Here is a 15,771-nt window from a genome sequence, read left to right as displayed (position 1 = left end):
TTGTTTCAACACCTGTAATTATAGTAAAGGATTAAACTGGTCCCTTGTGTGGGTTGTATTTTGTTTCAACACCTGTCAGGGATATTTTGTTTTAATGGGCTGCAGAAGACCAATTCTAACCCGGGTCTGTACTGCATTCAGATTTATCATGTGGCCAATCTTGACTTGGGACTGAAGCCGGAATTGTTGCAGGGTTCATTGTCGTGCCCACGACCACAGTGCCGACAATAACAAAACCAGAATCATAATCGGTGCAAGTTTATGGTCACGACCAACGATAACTGATTCTGCCATCTTACAAACTCTGCGGCACCTCTTGATCTTTTTAAATCGAGGCTAGATATTTAACTTACAACTACAAAAGAAAAAAATAATATGATACCACTTAAACTATGATTGAAACTATTGTTTGTGAAATAAGTGTGATTTTGTTCATTGCATGCAATTTCCTTTTTTACACTAAAGCGTAATTACTTAATTCAAACCTAAACATGGATAACATCTTTTTTTCGGAAAATCCAAGCCATGGATTGGTACCTTGATCAGCTCTCACAGGTGCCGTACCACTGCCTCATTAAATAACCACTCAATCGGTGTAGAAATGAGTTGAAACAGCTGCGTGTCTTGAAGCCTGAATACATGTATTTTACTGGAGCTTTACATAGGTTGGTGCGTACCAGTCAGGGTCACGTGTTTTTTACAGGATTGGTTGGTTGGTTGTTATTGATACGCGCCTGAACGCCGCACTCAGCAATATTCAAGCTAAATGGCGGCGGTCTGTAAATGATCGAATTTAGACCAGACAATCTAGTGATCAACAGCTTCAGCGTCGATATACGGTATTGGGATACGATAACATGTCTCAACCAAGTCAGCGAGCCTGACCACCTGATCCCATTAGTCGCATTTTATGACAAGCATGGGCTACTGAAGATCAATTCTAACCCGAATCTTCACGGCTTGTTTTTACAGGATGTATTTAACATTGTTTAGAAAACATTGTTTAAAACAACTGTCTGTACTTTACACACTGTTCTTTAATCTAGGAAGAATGACTGTACTTTTTCCGTTTTTCAGGAATCTCTTACTGGTGGTTTTGGTATTGAACGGAATCTTTTACTATCTTTTTATGCTCTTCACGAAATCGTTTACTGGGATGTTTTGTTTTCCAACGAATCTGTTCCTGGTGTTATAAGGAATCTATAACTCCCTTGTTATGTTTTCCAGAATCCTTTACTGGGGTTTGTATGTTTTCTAAGAAATCTAATACTGGGGTTTTACATTTACTTTTACTGGGGTATCTGTTTCCCAACAATCTTTTAAAAGGGTTTTATCTTTTTTTTAGTACGTGCCAGGGATGTACAACTTCTCCCCCGTCATCGATCAGCAGTTCCTACACAGTGACCCAGAGACACTTCTGAAAGACGCCGACTTGAACGGCGAAGTCTTCATGACAGGTGTTACCCGAGATGAAGGGTCGCTTACAGGTAACGTGCAAGGAAGAACCGTAACACTGACGTAAGACTGGAGTAAGTTTACATTGTAATTCCTCTGTCAGACATATTTAATTAATGACTAACAACATGAAAACTGAATCTCCTCATTCTTAAAATATGGATTTTCATATATAATGACGGAGATCGTCTCATGAAAACTAAAAACTGTTACTTCTTATCGTCTAATGTTTGAGAATGTTATGTTTGACGTTTGGAATGTTTGAACACGGGCAGACATTTAAATGTTACAAACACAAGGAGAACAGTGCCTCATTTAATTTATATTGCTTTCTAAAATGAGAAATGATTGTCATTTACGAGATGCTGTTTAAATGTGCATTTGCAACCCGTTAAGAGACTACTTCTGAATAAGTTACCGGTGTATATAGTCAGCCTTTTGAAGTTTACAGGTGGTTTTCATGATTTTCACGTATATTCTGATTGTATGGCGCCAGTGATTTTACGATGAGACTTACCAAGTATCATGTCTCCATAAATGTGTACAGAAATGATTTCGTTTCGGAAGATTAAAAACCTGTAATTATGGAAAGAGTTGAACTGGTCCACTATGTGGGTTATATTTTGTTTCGGCACCTGTAATTATGGTAAGGAATTAAACTGGTCCACTGTGTGGGTTATTTTGTTTCGACATTTGTAATTGAAGTAAAGGATTAAACTGGTCCACTAGGTGGGTTATATTTTGTTTCGACACCTGTAATTATGGTAAGGAATTAAACTGGTCCACTGTGTGGGTTATATTTTGTTTCGACACCTGTAATTATGGTAAGGGATTAAACTGGTCCACTGTGTGGGTTATATTTTGTTTCGACATTTGTAATTGAAGTAAAGGATTAAACTGGTCCACTATGTGGGTTATATTTTGTTTCAACAGCTGTCAGGGTTAACGAGAAAATGGATATTAAGCTGACGCCGTGGTTTGTGGAAGCCGTCACGACAATTGACATCGATATAGGTACAGCTTTGTATTATAACATGTGGTGTCTACTGATCCATTCTAAACTCTTTCCTACAACCGTCAACGTATATTCAGGGTCCTGAGCCATAAAGCGTTCGTAACGTTACGACCTGTCGTAACTCTATAGTCTATCAAACGCCAACGAATATCGTAGCGCTACGAACGTTTTGTGGATCGGGACCCAAGCTTTTAAACTCAATACCGACGTCACTTCCAAATTAGTCGAACTGTTTGATTGATATGTTTATAAGTTGGTAAGTATGTAAAAGCAGCACATTTTATAGATACCGTCTTTATTCCCTTACATTCTATATACCAGAATAAAACGTTGGAAGCCTTAAAGTATCTTGCCTTTACTGTCAGGGAAAAGGTGCGACAACTCTAACCATACCAGGCTCAACTGTTTGAAAGAGTTTACAATGGATCTTGGAAACGTCATGACATACTGCCATGTTACTGTATGCGGTCTTCTGATGTTTTTCAGCTGAAATCGTGGTTAAAGAAGCAGATTTTATTGAACTTACCCCAGTTATTGCCGGGACATTTACCCCACCTCCCCAAATCATGAGAAACATTCCGGAAATTATTGGTAATGGGCAAAAAATAACTGGATGTAAATTTCATTTTTGAAATATTTCCTTTTGCGACTTCTTTTCAATTCTTTAACAATTGTATCATTTCTATTTTAGTGTTTGATTGGTTTGGCGAATTTTGATACACTTCAAATTATTTCCTTATCACAAGATGAACTTCGCTTGCAGTTTTATTGCATTCAAATAAATATGATTGGTTAATTTTGAATTATTTGTCAAATTCGTTCTTGTTGCATCTTGACAAACTTGATTACATACATGTTTGTTTGCATCAAAAGTCCTGGGTGTACGAGCGGATTCAGAAAAGTAGGGAGCAGAATTTACATTTAGAAATATTTAAGAAAGGAAAATATAACATTATGGATTTCAGTTATGTATCAGAATTTTAAAATAAAATAAAATTGAGTACCCACCAGTTCAGTACTACAACCTACCTGACTCCGCTCCTTGTTGTACATGTCACTCACAGTATATATGTTTGTTTAGTGTTTGTTTCAATATTTAAATAATTTAGGAAGCAGATATAATTCCGAAACATGCACATTCTGCCTAAATGATACACTGACACATTGGAACATTCCGATTTTTGATGGGATATAATTGTCATGTAATTAAGGAACATTTTAGTGAAAGGAATGTCAGTAAAATGTCTAAATATATTGAATACGGTGAAAGCAGACGGAAACGTCTTTTCGGTTAAGCACGTTTTCAGTTCTCTGTACCATATGTCCAGTAATGTTCATCTCATATTTCAGTTCTCACTTTGTTAACATAGTGTTGCTTTTAATATCTTCACAGTCGTACAACCTCTTCATATTGATTTCATTATTTCAATATTTGTGAAAAGATAAAGCATGATATCCAAGACATAACTCTGAACACAAACAGTTTAAGTATTTCCGGACATGAGTCATGAAGAAATATGACAATGCTTAATAAATATCAAGTGATTGTAGTCTGTTTTATATGGTTTATACTGTACTACAGTACCATCCATGTAGGATGACATAGTATTACCATGGCTGATGGTCCAGGGCGCCGTTCCTCAAAGCGATCGTAGCGCTAAGGTGATCGTAACTCCCATACTTTAACATAGACTTACGACTGTCGTAGCACTACGATCGCTTTGAGAAACGGGGCCCAGCAGTAACATATTCAAAGAATTCGCGTGAACAATGTCTGAGAGAGCCTTTGGTTGGATGGGGGCTTTGACCAGCAGTCCTTGGTCAATGGCAAGATTTGACCTTCGGTGATATGTTTGTTAAAAGAGCACGCACCTGTCAGATCGGTTAGGGAAAGGATCTCGTTTCGCGATACGTCTTCCAGTAAGGAACTTAAGAACCATGTAGTTCAGTGTCAGCGTGATACCATTCCTCTTTTCTGACATTATAGTCCCGTTTACATGTACCTTAAATGTGTAACCTTTACCTTTAAGTGATATAACCATTTTCATAGATCCACTAGATGACATATATTCTTAAAATGTGTTAGTGACTGAATAGAAATATTTGCCATATGGAATTGAAGCTGTATATCTGTATATGTACATATGCGTTTAGATGTGCCTTATAGATGTATGCCAGATGTATGTTTGTTACTTTGACGTCATAACGAGACCACACTCATGTGACACATATTTCTCGCAGACCTTGTTGTCCACGAATATAAACCATGGAAAGACCCTGATAATAAGACGGCTAACATCATCGGACTCTCTGACGTAAGTTTCCAGAACCTTTGTATGCTAACTATTTGAACACTGGCTGAATTGGGTGGGGATGAGAGGCGAGGAGGGGAGATTGTTTATGAAGAGAAAGTAGATATTATTTCAGCTTCAGCTGGAAATCCAGAATGTTTTAAATTGAAACTATGATCCCAGAGATATCTATCTTTCCAAAAAGCTTTTCGATAGAATGCCAGGCCTCATGAAGAACATTATGTGATAAGCCCCTATTAGATCTGTTTAAGGGCTTACCTTGGTTACCTTGCTTAATTGTAATCATTTGCACTCCCTTCGTTTGGTATACAATTAACTCTTAAACATATCATGTATCATTCTGTTGGTTTTCAAAAAAAATGAAAGTGAATATTCTTTTAAAGAACTGATTTGTTTATGATAGTTAATGTTTTGTATTAGATAGGTCATGCATGTGCCCTTCAAGTCTATTGTGTATCCCTAATCATTAAAAAGAGATGAAAATGTAGAATTTCGTCGCATTGGTACCTGTGTTATGAACTGCTGAACATGTTTATTCTACCTATGTAATAAACTATCACATCCTATATTTTAGAATACAATATTGTCATCATCAATACGATACTTATAATAAAACGTAACATCTATTACATTACGATGGCTCAAATATCATTTTATGAAAAAGAAAAAAGTGGTTTGTATTTAAATGTTCTCCACTATACCGATACGAACCTGTATTTCAGAGAATTTCTCTGTCTATAGGTTGTTGGTGATTCAACCTTTGTTGCTCCCGCCATTGATGTCGCAAAACGTCTAGCGCAGAGGACAAAGAACGTATATTTTTACTCATTTGAGTATCACTCTCAAGTTTCCATGAAACCATCATGGCTGGGTAAGTTGTCTTTCATCACGGACGTTAGTCTCTCGTACAGACCCTGAAGCAAATATATCCAAGAAAGCCTACACAAGTCTAGAAAATGTGGCAAGTCTAGATTTCCTCAGCTTCAGGTCTGCTCTGAAAATGAAGAAAGTCTCAGGGCTCCTTTTCATTATATATATTTTTTTTACTATGAACTTTTTTCAGTAAAATATGTTCATTTCAGAGACTAGTTGTTAGTCTACACGGACGTGTGCCCATACATTACAGCCATAGTTTAAAAAGTGAAGGTCAATTTGCGAAGAATGAAAGTAAATGTTATCTGAACTTTTCTCAGAAAACAGTGTGTGCAATGCTGTATTTCCACACTGATAACATTTGGAGATTTGGCCATTTAGGCAGGAAGTGGTCGTTTTAAGTTGCACCTTCTCTGCTCGGATTGATAAATGAAAACAAGTGAATTCGGAAAGAGTAACAGATATATCGATGATCTGTTATTAACTGTGCTGAGTGTGGCGTAACACTACAAACAAACGAGAACTGATTGTACTTATGCATAATGATACAAGTATTTTCAAGCAGAATTGTATTTCCTTTGCACTTAAATGTTTGTATGTCAGTATTATACAAAAAGCAATAGACACAATTACAACCTTACAGCAGATAGACCGCCTCCGTGGTGTAGAGGTTAGAGAGTCCGCCCGGAGAGCGGAAGGTCGCGGGTTCGATCCCCGACCGCGTCATACCAAAAGACGTTAAAATATGGTACTTGTTGGTCCCTGTCGGGCGCTCGGCATTAATGGGCACAACAAGGACTGGCCGGCTCGGAGTCAGTATAATGTGTCTGAGTGGGGTATTCATGCTTCACTGCGGCATGGTATCTCAGTGGGCTAGCACTATAAAACCAGCTTCAGTCTGGGCTAGTACAAGCAGCCGCACATACACATACACACGCATGCACGTCGTCATATGAGCGAAATATTCTCAAGCACGACGTAAAACCCAATTTCACCTCACCTCACCTTACAGCAGATACATCTCATCATTTGATGCATGTGATCGTATTTTTTCGTTCTGGCTCACTGGGAGTATTCTTGATGCAGACAATCTCGTCAGACAGCTCTTGAAGAGATACGTTATTTTTCTGAAAGGCCGAGACCGTATTTACCAGCTTTACAAAGTTTACAAATAGTCAACATGGCCAATTGACGACCACGTGACTAGTACATTAGTGACATACCTCAGAAAAAGACTCCACACGATTCTCCAACTCATTGTAGTACTCTGTAGTACTTTCCAGAACCTGTCTAGATATAGCACATCACTGCCTATTACTGACCACATATACAGTGTATTGCACTTGGTACATTGTTACGCAATGACTAACGCTGTAGAAGTACCAGTAAGTCAACTAGTCGGCCTCATACAGTACATTGCTATGTTGTAGGAAGCCGTGAAGATCCGGGTTAGAGTTGATCTTCAGTAACCAATGCTTGTCGTAAAGGGCGACTAACGGGATCGGGTGGTCAGGCTCGCTGACTTGGCTCGCTGTCATCGTATCCCAATTGCGTAGATCGATGTTCATGCTGGTTGATCACTGGATTGTCTGGACCAGGCCCGATTATTTACAGATCACCGCCATATAGCTGGAATATTGCTTAGTGTGGCGTAAAACTAAACTCACTCACACACTACTATGTTGTAGGTGTACCCCATGGGCGAGACCAGTTCTACCTGTTTGGCTACCCTTTTACTGGACACCCTCTGTACGTATACACTGAGGAGGACAGGCAGGTTAGCAAAGTCCTCATCAACATGTGGAGCAATTTCGTGAAAAATGGGTGAGTATACATGTACTTCCTCATCTTTTGGAGACCCAGATAGCTATCAGTTCATTGGAGAAAAAGGTTAATGTATGCAGCCATTTCTATTACAATCAAAACACGTTTCGACTTATATATTTGTATTTAAACTGTTACCACCTAGTTCTGTTCAATTTGCATCGTCACGCCAGAGGCCCGGGTTCGATTCCTCGACCGGATACAATGTGTGAAGCTTATTTCTGTTGCCCCCCCTACGCGATATTGCTGGAATATTGCTAAAAGCAGCGTAAACCTAAACTCACCCACTCCAACTTGTAATTGAAAACAAGGAATGTTTAATAGAAACGTTTCCAGTCCCATGAAGAAATGGGTTGTTCAGTCTTAGGCGCTGCAATTCCTTGCGGTTCGCTCCGATTATCCACAGGTTTGTCTGAACCACACATGTGCTCCTGGGTGTCTGGTTTCACCTAACCCGTGAAGATCCGCGTTAGAATCGATCTTCAGTAACCTATGCTTGTCGTTAGAGGCGACTAACGGGATCGGGTGGTCAGGCTCGCTGACTTGGTTGACACATGTCATCGTATCCAAGTTGCTTAGATCGATGCTCATGCTGTTGATCACTGGAGTTGTCGTGTCCAGACTCGATTATTTACAGACCGCAGCCATATAGCTGGAATATTGCTGAGTGCGGCGTAAAACTGAACTCACTCACTCACTCACTGGGTTTCACCTCTAGGTAAACCTCTAAGACCTGCATCACCATTAAATCTGAAACGTTCTGATATTACTGTAATAACATGGCTTTAAACCCAGTGCACATTTCTGATCTAGTTTTGACACGTGAAAGTTCATGAAGAGCATAATGATATGTTTTATTTTGTTTGACGCCGACCAGGAGACCATCCTTAACTACTGGAGATAATCAAATAGATTTCGAAGCTTTTGACGCTCACAACCAAACCTATATGAAAATCAACGGCATTGAAGGCAACGGGACAATAACAACAGACCAGAGACTACGTCCCCGCCAGGTGGCGTTCTGGAACTCACTGCTTCCGCGAATGCGCAATAAAGAACCGGAAGTGAAGACAGAAGCATATGGAACAGTAACATGGGTTTTAATCGTTCTATGCGTTATCTTGTTTATATGTATGGTTGTAAGTATTGCGTGCGCTGTACATATTCGCCGTCATAATTCACCACCAACCTATGCAGTATAACGTAATCTGTTAATAGGGAACTTGGTAGTACATCTTTATCAACGGTTTTCATCATTATCAGTGCATGCGCTCAATGTGCCATATGTTGTTATGCAGAGATTAAAAAAAGCAAAAGTAAGAAATGTAGCGTGCGTCTTGATAGTTGTATGTGGCGTCTTTCAGTTCCTTGTTCATTTGATATATAGGTTATATATGGTTATTCCAATAGTTAAACGCGGATTTATAGAAACATCGTAGAAAAGTAGGTTAAAAGCCATATGTATATACAATATATGATTATCAAGGTATGGACTGTAGGCCTACATCTGAAATGTGTTTTTCCTTAAGATCGCTTTACATCTGCAGTGGAAATGAACCTGAGAAAATAAATGCAAAGCAGAAGTAAAAGCATAACTTTGCAGTTTGTTTAAATGCTATTCTCATATTCTCTTATGTAAGTGTGTGTTCATCATCTGTATGGGGCTAAAGTTCTCCCGATAAACAGAAATGATAACTAAGAACTTGATCACAGTTACTGGTGAACTGTGTTTCAGCATTACTCACAAAAGCAATATTCTACTTGTTCCATGTTTTGATTGTTTGCGTCCTCGCTCAGAAATATCAATAATCATTAATAATTAATTGCTAATTTCTGGTATAAGAACTGATATGATACCTTATTGTTCAATATGTTCTGACCTTAAACAATCCCATATATGGTGGGAACAGGACGTCTCTCTAACGCCCGTTGGGTAGCCTAGTGGTTAAAGCGTTCACTCGTCACGCCGAAGAACCGTGTTCGGTTCCTCACATGGGTACAATAACTGAAGCTATGCTTCTGGTGTTCCCCGCCGTGATATTGCTAAAAGCGGCGTAAAACTAAACTCACTCTCTCTTTTATAGACATACACTTTGATCACAATGGGTGTTAGTTTTAGAAAAAGCAGCATTTTTGAATTATGTTTAGAACTTTAAGTCATTAATAGTCTGGACTTGTACTGGTGAACCAATCACTACGACTAAAATGCGTTACATATTGAAAGTGAGAATCGCTTTAAAATAAGTAGTAATATTGAACGTCTACTGTTATAACTGTCCATACAATCACCATTTTAATATAACCACATGTACATAAACATGTTTTTATAGTGTTTTATTAACATTTCATGACCGTCATTGTTGAACCGTGAAAGACATGCCATGCTGCCTCAGACAGAAATAAAGCATCTTGAAAGTGTGTGGCAACATGCAGTTCTTTTGCGGTTCCAACTGCAATGTCAATATCGCTTGTGGTGTGTCCCTCTTTGGATTGTACATGTGAACGTTGTATCACAAAATCAGTTTCTTCCACCAATCGTTGTAGTATTTGAGACAGGGAGGCTGTACCCAAAGGTATTGTGCGGGTGTTTTAATTCTAGGTCTGGTTGTTGTATTGTTATATTGGGATGTTCCTAAAATGGCTAAAGGAGAATTTGTATAGTCCTTTTATCGGGAACTAGCCCATTTACCTACGGTACTCAAACTTAAAACGATTGCCTTTGCTTATTGCCACATAACATCTGTTGTAGAGTGTTTAGTCCCTTTTTCACGTCTATTTGATAAACGTTTAGTCCACATTTTACCTTACCAAGATATTTGGGTCACATTAAAAACCTTGCGGCTGTCTGTCTGCTGGATTGTGTTAAAGTCGTCGGTCTTAGGGGATATAAACTTATATTGGATCTCTGCCCCACATCTTTCTAATTGAATTTCACAGGTACACAGAAAAGATAAGCTGGATAGCCTCATACGTGATTTACATAAGTTTATGTAACCGAAAGGTGAAGAGACCTGATATTGTCGACTATACTTGCCGTTGTTAAATGGCAGGGTAAAGTTTCAGGATGCCCTGTAATGGAGTTTTGTTGTACCCGCATCCATGGTTGTTCGTATGCCGGCGATTTGTGTTTTACTTACTCAAAGTATGATTATATATGTGTCATTATATTCAAGTGAAGCTTAAACAGATATTGCATGTGTAGTTTCGGATTGTAAAATCGTAATTTACTAAGTATGTAATGATAAGATATGTCACTTACTTCTAGTGTTGAGGGTATTGAAACAGTATGCCGAAGAACATTGATAGCATCATATTCCAATGTTTTACAGTTAAAGAAATTAATGCATTTTCGACATCTCTTCTGAGAGTAGAAGGTCTATAGAGCTGAACTATGTATTAATGATTTCAGAAATGGTTTTCTAAATGCATCTCCCAGAAGGCCAGTCCGACTTTAAACATAGCTGCGGGTCGGTGGGTTAGGCGAGTTGTTAGAGCGTTTGCTCGTCACAGCGAAGACCCGGGTTGGACACACTGGTACACACATGTGTGAAAGTCATTTCTGGTGTTCGTGATATTGTTTCAATGTTACAAAAAGCGGCGTAAAGTCAGACTCACTCACCTAATTAAACACGGTTGCCATTATTTCTTTATACCGTACCGTCAAGTAGTAATTTGAGACTTGAAAGAAATGTTTCTGAATGATATACTGTTGTGCTGACAACATGATGGCGACACACCATCGAAGTAACGTTTGCTTCTGAGTAGAGATGAAACATTAAAGTAGTTTCCATAATGGTACCAAATATAATTCTTGACAGTTCGTGTGTAATTTGTTCAGTCTTCATGTTTTATTCATTCATAAAGTTATCAATATTACAACGTGTAATGAGTCACTGAGAATGGTTTTACGCCGCTTTTAGTAACATTCCAGCAATATGGGCTTCACACATTGTACCACTGTGGGGAATGGAACCCGGATCTTCAGCGTGACGATGGCCCAGATGGTAAGGATGCTTGGTAAGGCTTGTATACTATCATATCTCTATGGTTACAGCATTGTTTCATTACACTTGTTACCACGCACAACTTTTATTCGTTTAATGTCTTGTCTATTTTTTTTTATGGATAACATTTGGCTATTCAAACTACTGATCCCTCTTGTCTCTTTTGTTATTAAACGATCAATCTTCTAGCTAGTAAACGTATATGTGGATTAAACATTTATGAGTATACTTAAATAGGCAGAATGTGGTATATGCACTATTCTGTAGTTTTGACCTTCTGACTTTACATTTTACATGGCAATTCAAAACGACTTGTCTCAGATATGGAAGTACTAGGCGAAAAGACTCCTATCACTCTATCTGTTAATGAAATATGATAGACACTGCATGTAATAGTATAACAGATGCTGTGACACAGCTGAACATATGTACATTTACAAGACCTCATACATGCATTTGCACCGTTTCAAATGTTTTTATTGTCTCTTTCTTATTTTCAAATCATTTATATTTTGTCCTGACCAAAAACAAATATTCGACAAATAAGTTTTCAAGTGAGCTTCTGTACCTCACGGCTCCACTACTTGGACACGTACAATTTCTTATTTTTCTACTTTACTTCATAAAAATGCTTATGTTATATACATAGAATAAACATTTCTGGACCGTTACACTTACTTGTGTTATGTTCTTGCTCTGTGTTTGAGTGAGTGAGTGAGTGAGTCCAAGGTGAACGTTCACAGGAACGTGTTGCAGAACGTGGACGTGGTAGCAAATTCCAAGTCTTGTCATTGCCAAGACCACAATGGGTGATATTGTCATTGGTAGAATGCCAAAGATGATAAAACAAGATTACAATATACTCATCCAGTCAGGTGTCATATCCAATATCTGGCTGCCATACAATTTTGTTCGTGCTTCCACTGGTAAGGCATGGAATACCATGACCATGACATGTAAACATCAATACAATAGCATTCTGATCCAAGGGATGAGTGGCATAACAAATATTGCTACAAACAAATCCTTACATGATGAAGGAATCAGCCGAAACCATGCATCAGTACCTCGGCTATAAAATCTGAAGACATTCATTTCCGCATTTGGGATAACGCATTTAGACGATAAGTAGTAATCCCGATGACCTCCATTTGTGTTCGACTTCTTGCAGATCGGAATCTTCGTGCATATGAATCAGAATGTTTGCGAGGAAATGTGGCCAAGTATAAATTAAGCAGCTCCTGATTATCGATGATCTGTTATTGATCAATCGCCGTCAAATAGCTAATTCTTTTCTGATTCACCCACCGGAAGTAAAAGGAAAACCTCAACTTCAAACCGTCCATTTATCCTTTTGTGGCGCAGTATTCCACATCTTCAACCTATTGTATATTTCATCATGTCTAAAGTACTGTACAATAGAACTATCTTCTTTCTTTGACGATTTCCAAGAGTGAGTCAGTGAGTTTAGTTTCAGCAATATTCCAGCTTTATGGCGGCAGTCTGTAAATAATCAACTCTAACGGGATCGGGTGGTCAGGCTCGCTGATTTGGTTGACACATGTCATCGGTTCCCAATTGCGTAGATCGATGCTCATGCTGTTGATCACTGAATTGTCTGGTCCAGACTCGATTATTTACAGACCGCCGCCATATCGCTGGAATATTGCGTAAAACTAAACCTCACTCATCTTCAACGGGTAAATAATTAACTCCAAGTACTGATTCACCCTTAGCTAGAAATACATGTAGCAATATTCCAGCAACCCTTGTTTTCGATGTCTTCTTTTCGGCGTTAAACAACAACCACACCAACCAACCAACCATTTTTTGATACAGGTGAACTGGAACATCATTCTCCCAAACACAACCAACACACATAGTTCTGATACCGTTCCTTTAGATTGTCGTTACACAGAGTTTCATACATGGCTTGAAACAAATATTCATAAATGTTTCAACCGTATTGAAGTAGAAAATGGTTCTCCTTGATTGTAGTTGTTGAAAATGGGGGCTATCTAAAGGGTATTCAACAAATATCCCTTGTTAGGGATGTATTTTGTATTTGAAAACAATCTGCAACGGAAAACGTGCTGAGTGTTTTGAGACCATATTTGAAATCAATCTGCAGCGGAAAACTGCTGAGTGTTTTGAGACCATATTTGAAATCAATCTGCAGCGGAAAACTGCTGAGTGTTTTGAGACCATATTTGAAATCAATCTGCAACGGAAAACTGCTGAGTGTTTTGAGACCATATTTGAAATCAATCTGCAGCGGAAAACTGCTGAGTGTTTTGAGACCATATTTCCATGCAACTTTGTAAAACCTGAACGCTGAGATACCATATGTTCTTTTCAAGTTCACGTGCGCCAACAAGAGAAAATTTTACTCCCGCTTCCTGAGGTTCGTGGGAACATGAGCTTTTGGTGTCTGTTGATTGATGTCCGCAAAGGCAACACTGACTGACAAACCTCACTTATTCTTTCCAAAGGGACCTTCGGGTGTCTATCCTGTAAGTATTAGAGGACCAAATACATGTAACAGCTAGCCCGTCTCTTCTGATTGTGCCTCTTCATTTCTCAGTGACACTGATTGGGATAATGGCGGAGTGGGCGTTCTGGAACCCACTGCTTCCGCGATTGCGCAATAAAGGACCGGAAGTGAAGACAGAAGCATATGGAACAGCAACATGGGTTTTAATCGTTCTATGCGTCATTATGTTTATATGTATGGTTGTAAGTATTGCGTCCGCTGTACATATCCGACGTCATAATTCACCACCAACCTATGCATTATAACGTAATCTGTTAATAGGGAACTTGGTAGTACATCTTTATCAACGGTTTTCATCATTTTCAGTGCATACGCTCAATGTGCCATATGTTGTTATGCAGAGATTAAATAAAAGAAAGAAATGTAGCGTGCGCCTTGATAGCTGTATATGTGGCGTCTTTCAGTTCCTTGTTCATTTGATATATAGGTTATATATGGTTATTCCAATAGTTACCTCCAAATTCAAGGAACTCGAATTTATAGAAACATCCCAGAGAAGTAAGTTATAAGCCATATGTATATACAATATATGATTATCAAGATATGGACTGTATAGCTGTACATTTGTCAAGATACACATTGGTAAACCGATGGTACGTATCCACTAGGAGTACATCTTAAATGTGTTTCTTCTTAAAACGGTTTTGTATCTGCAGTGGAAAATGAACCTGAGAATATAAACGCAAGGCAGAAGTAAAAACATAACGTTGCAGTTTGTTTAAATACTACTCTCATATTCTCTTATGTAAGTGTGTAAGTTCACGTCCGCTTCTCCCGCTTCTTAAGATTCGCTGGAACATGTATGAAACATTGATTTCGGTGTCTGTTGTTTGATATCCACGAATGCAACACTGACTGACAAACCTCACGTACTTTTTCAAAGGGACTTTTTGTGTCTATCCTGTCAGTGTTAAAGGACCAAATATATGTAACAGGTAGCCCTCCTCTCCTAATTGTGCCTCTTCACTTCGGACACTGATTGTGTTATTGACGGAGTTTATTGGTGTGATTTTAATGATACGTCCAGCATCGTTAAAGTGTCTATCTTAGCCTGGAGTATAGTTCCGTAGTTCCCGTTTGAAAGGAATATCTTCTCATACATAATTACATAATTATGCGGTAAATCTCACTTTTTATGATTCCATAAAAGAAATAATTATCCGTAGGTTGGGTGTTAGTTAAGAACTATTTACCAGCGTCAATTACCTTGAGCAGCGACCGTTTTCACAGCATGTTATGGATTTTCTTGGCAGGGTTACATTGCTTAATTGCAGCTGTCATGAACAAGAATACCACACATAGTTGTCAGTCCATACAATAGAAACTCTTTCCCGTATATGTTTCTGATTGGCCACTGAGTAGCCGAGTGGTTATAGTAAGTGAGTGAGTTTGGTTTTACGCCGATATTTGCAATATTCCATCAGTGTTACGGCGGGGGACACCAGAAATGGGCTTCACACAGTGTACCCATGTGGTTAATCGAACCGGGTCTTCGGCGTGTCGAGCCAACCCGATGGTTAAGTCTTTATATAAAATCTAAATCTAAAACAGTGCTTTGACTGTCTTTTGACTAGTAATTATAATTAAAACTTCTTCCCAATCGTTCTGTCCCAAAATTTCACATAAATGTTATCTATGAGGTATACACAAGATAGCAAACATATTGAAACCTACTTTCACAGACACGGTACTCCTAATGGAATCAAAGTTGTACATTTATTAATATTTTCGAGA

The 15,771-nt window shown here is 38.6% G+C and overlaps 1 protein-coding gene across 1 annotated transcript in view; it reads left to right on the top strand.

The window, feature by feature from the left end:
* Positions 1-12,154, top strand: part of LOC124252981 (acetylcholinesterase-like) — a 58,479-nt gene extending 46,325 nt beyond the window's left edge. Inside the window, exons 6-11 of the mRNA XM_046686729.1 lie at positions 1,346-1,487; positions 2,389-2,469; positions 4,712-4,785; positions 5,524-5,653; positions 7,344-7,479; positions 8,357-12,154. Of these exons, the coding sequence (XP_046542685.1) occupies positions 1,346-1,487; positions 2,389-2,469; positions 4,712-4,785; positions 5,524-5,653; positions 7,344-7,479; positions 8,357-8,681 (888 nt within the window). The 3' untranslated portion in view covers positions 8,682-12,154. The remainder of the gene's footprint in view (positions 1-1,345; positions 1,488-2,388; positions 2,470-4,711; positions 4,786-5,523; positions 5,654-7,343; positions 7,480-8,356) is intronic.
* Positions 12,155-15,771: the final 3,617 nt, after the last annotated feature.

This window comes from Haliotis rubra, unplaced genomic scaffold (genome assembly GCF_003918875.1).
Source record: "Haliotis rubra isolate DU_JTF1 unplaced genomic scaffold, ASM391887v1 Scf10, whole genome shotgun sequence".
NCBI classification, from domain to species: Eukaryota; Metazoa; Mollusca; class Gastropoda; order Lepetellida; family Haliotidae; genus Haliotis; species Haliotis rubra.
Note: the sequence above shows the minus strand (reverse complement) of the source record. Positions and strands in the feature narration are given on the sequence as shown.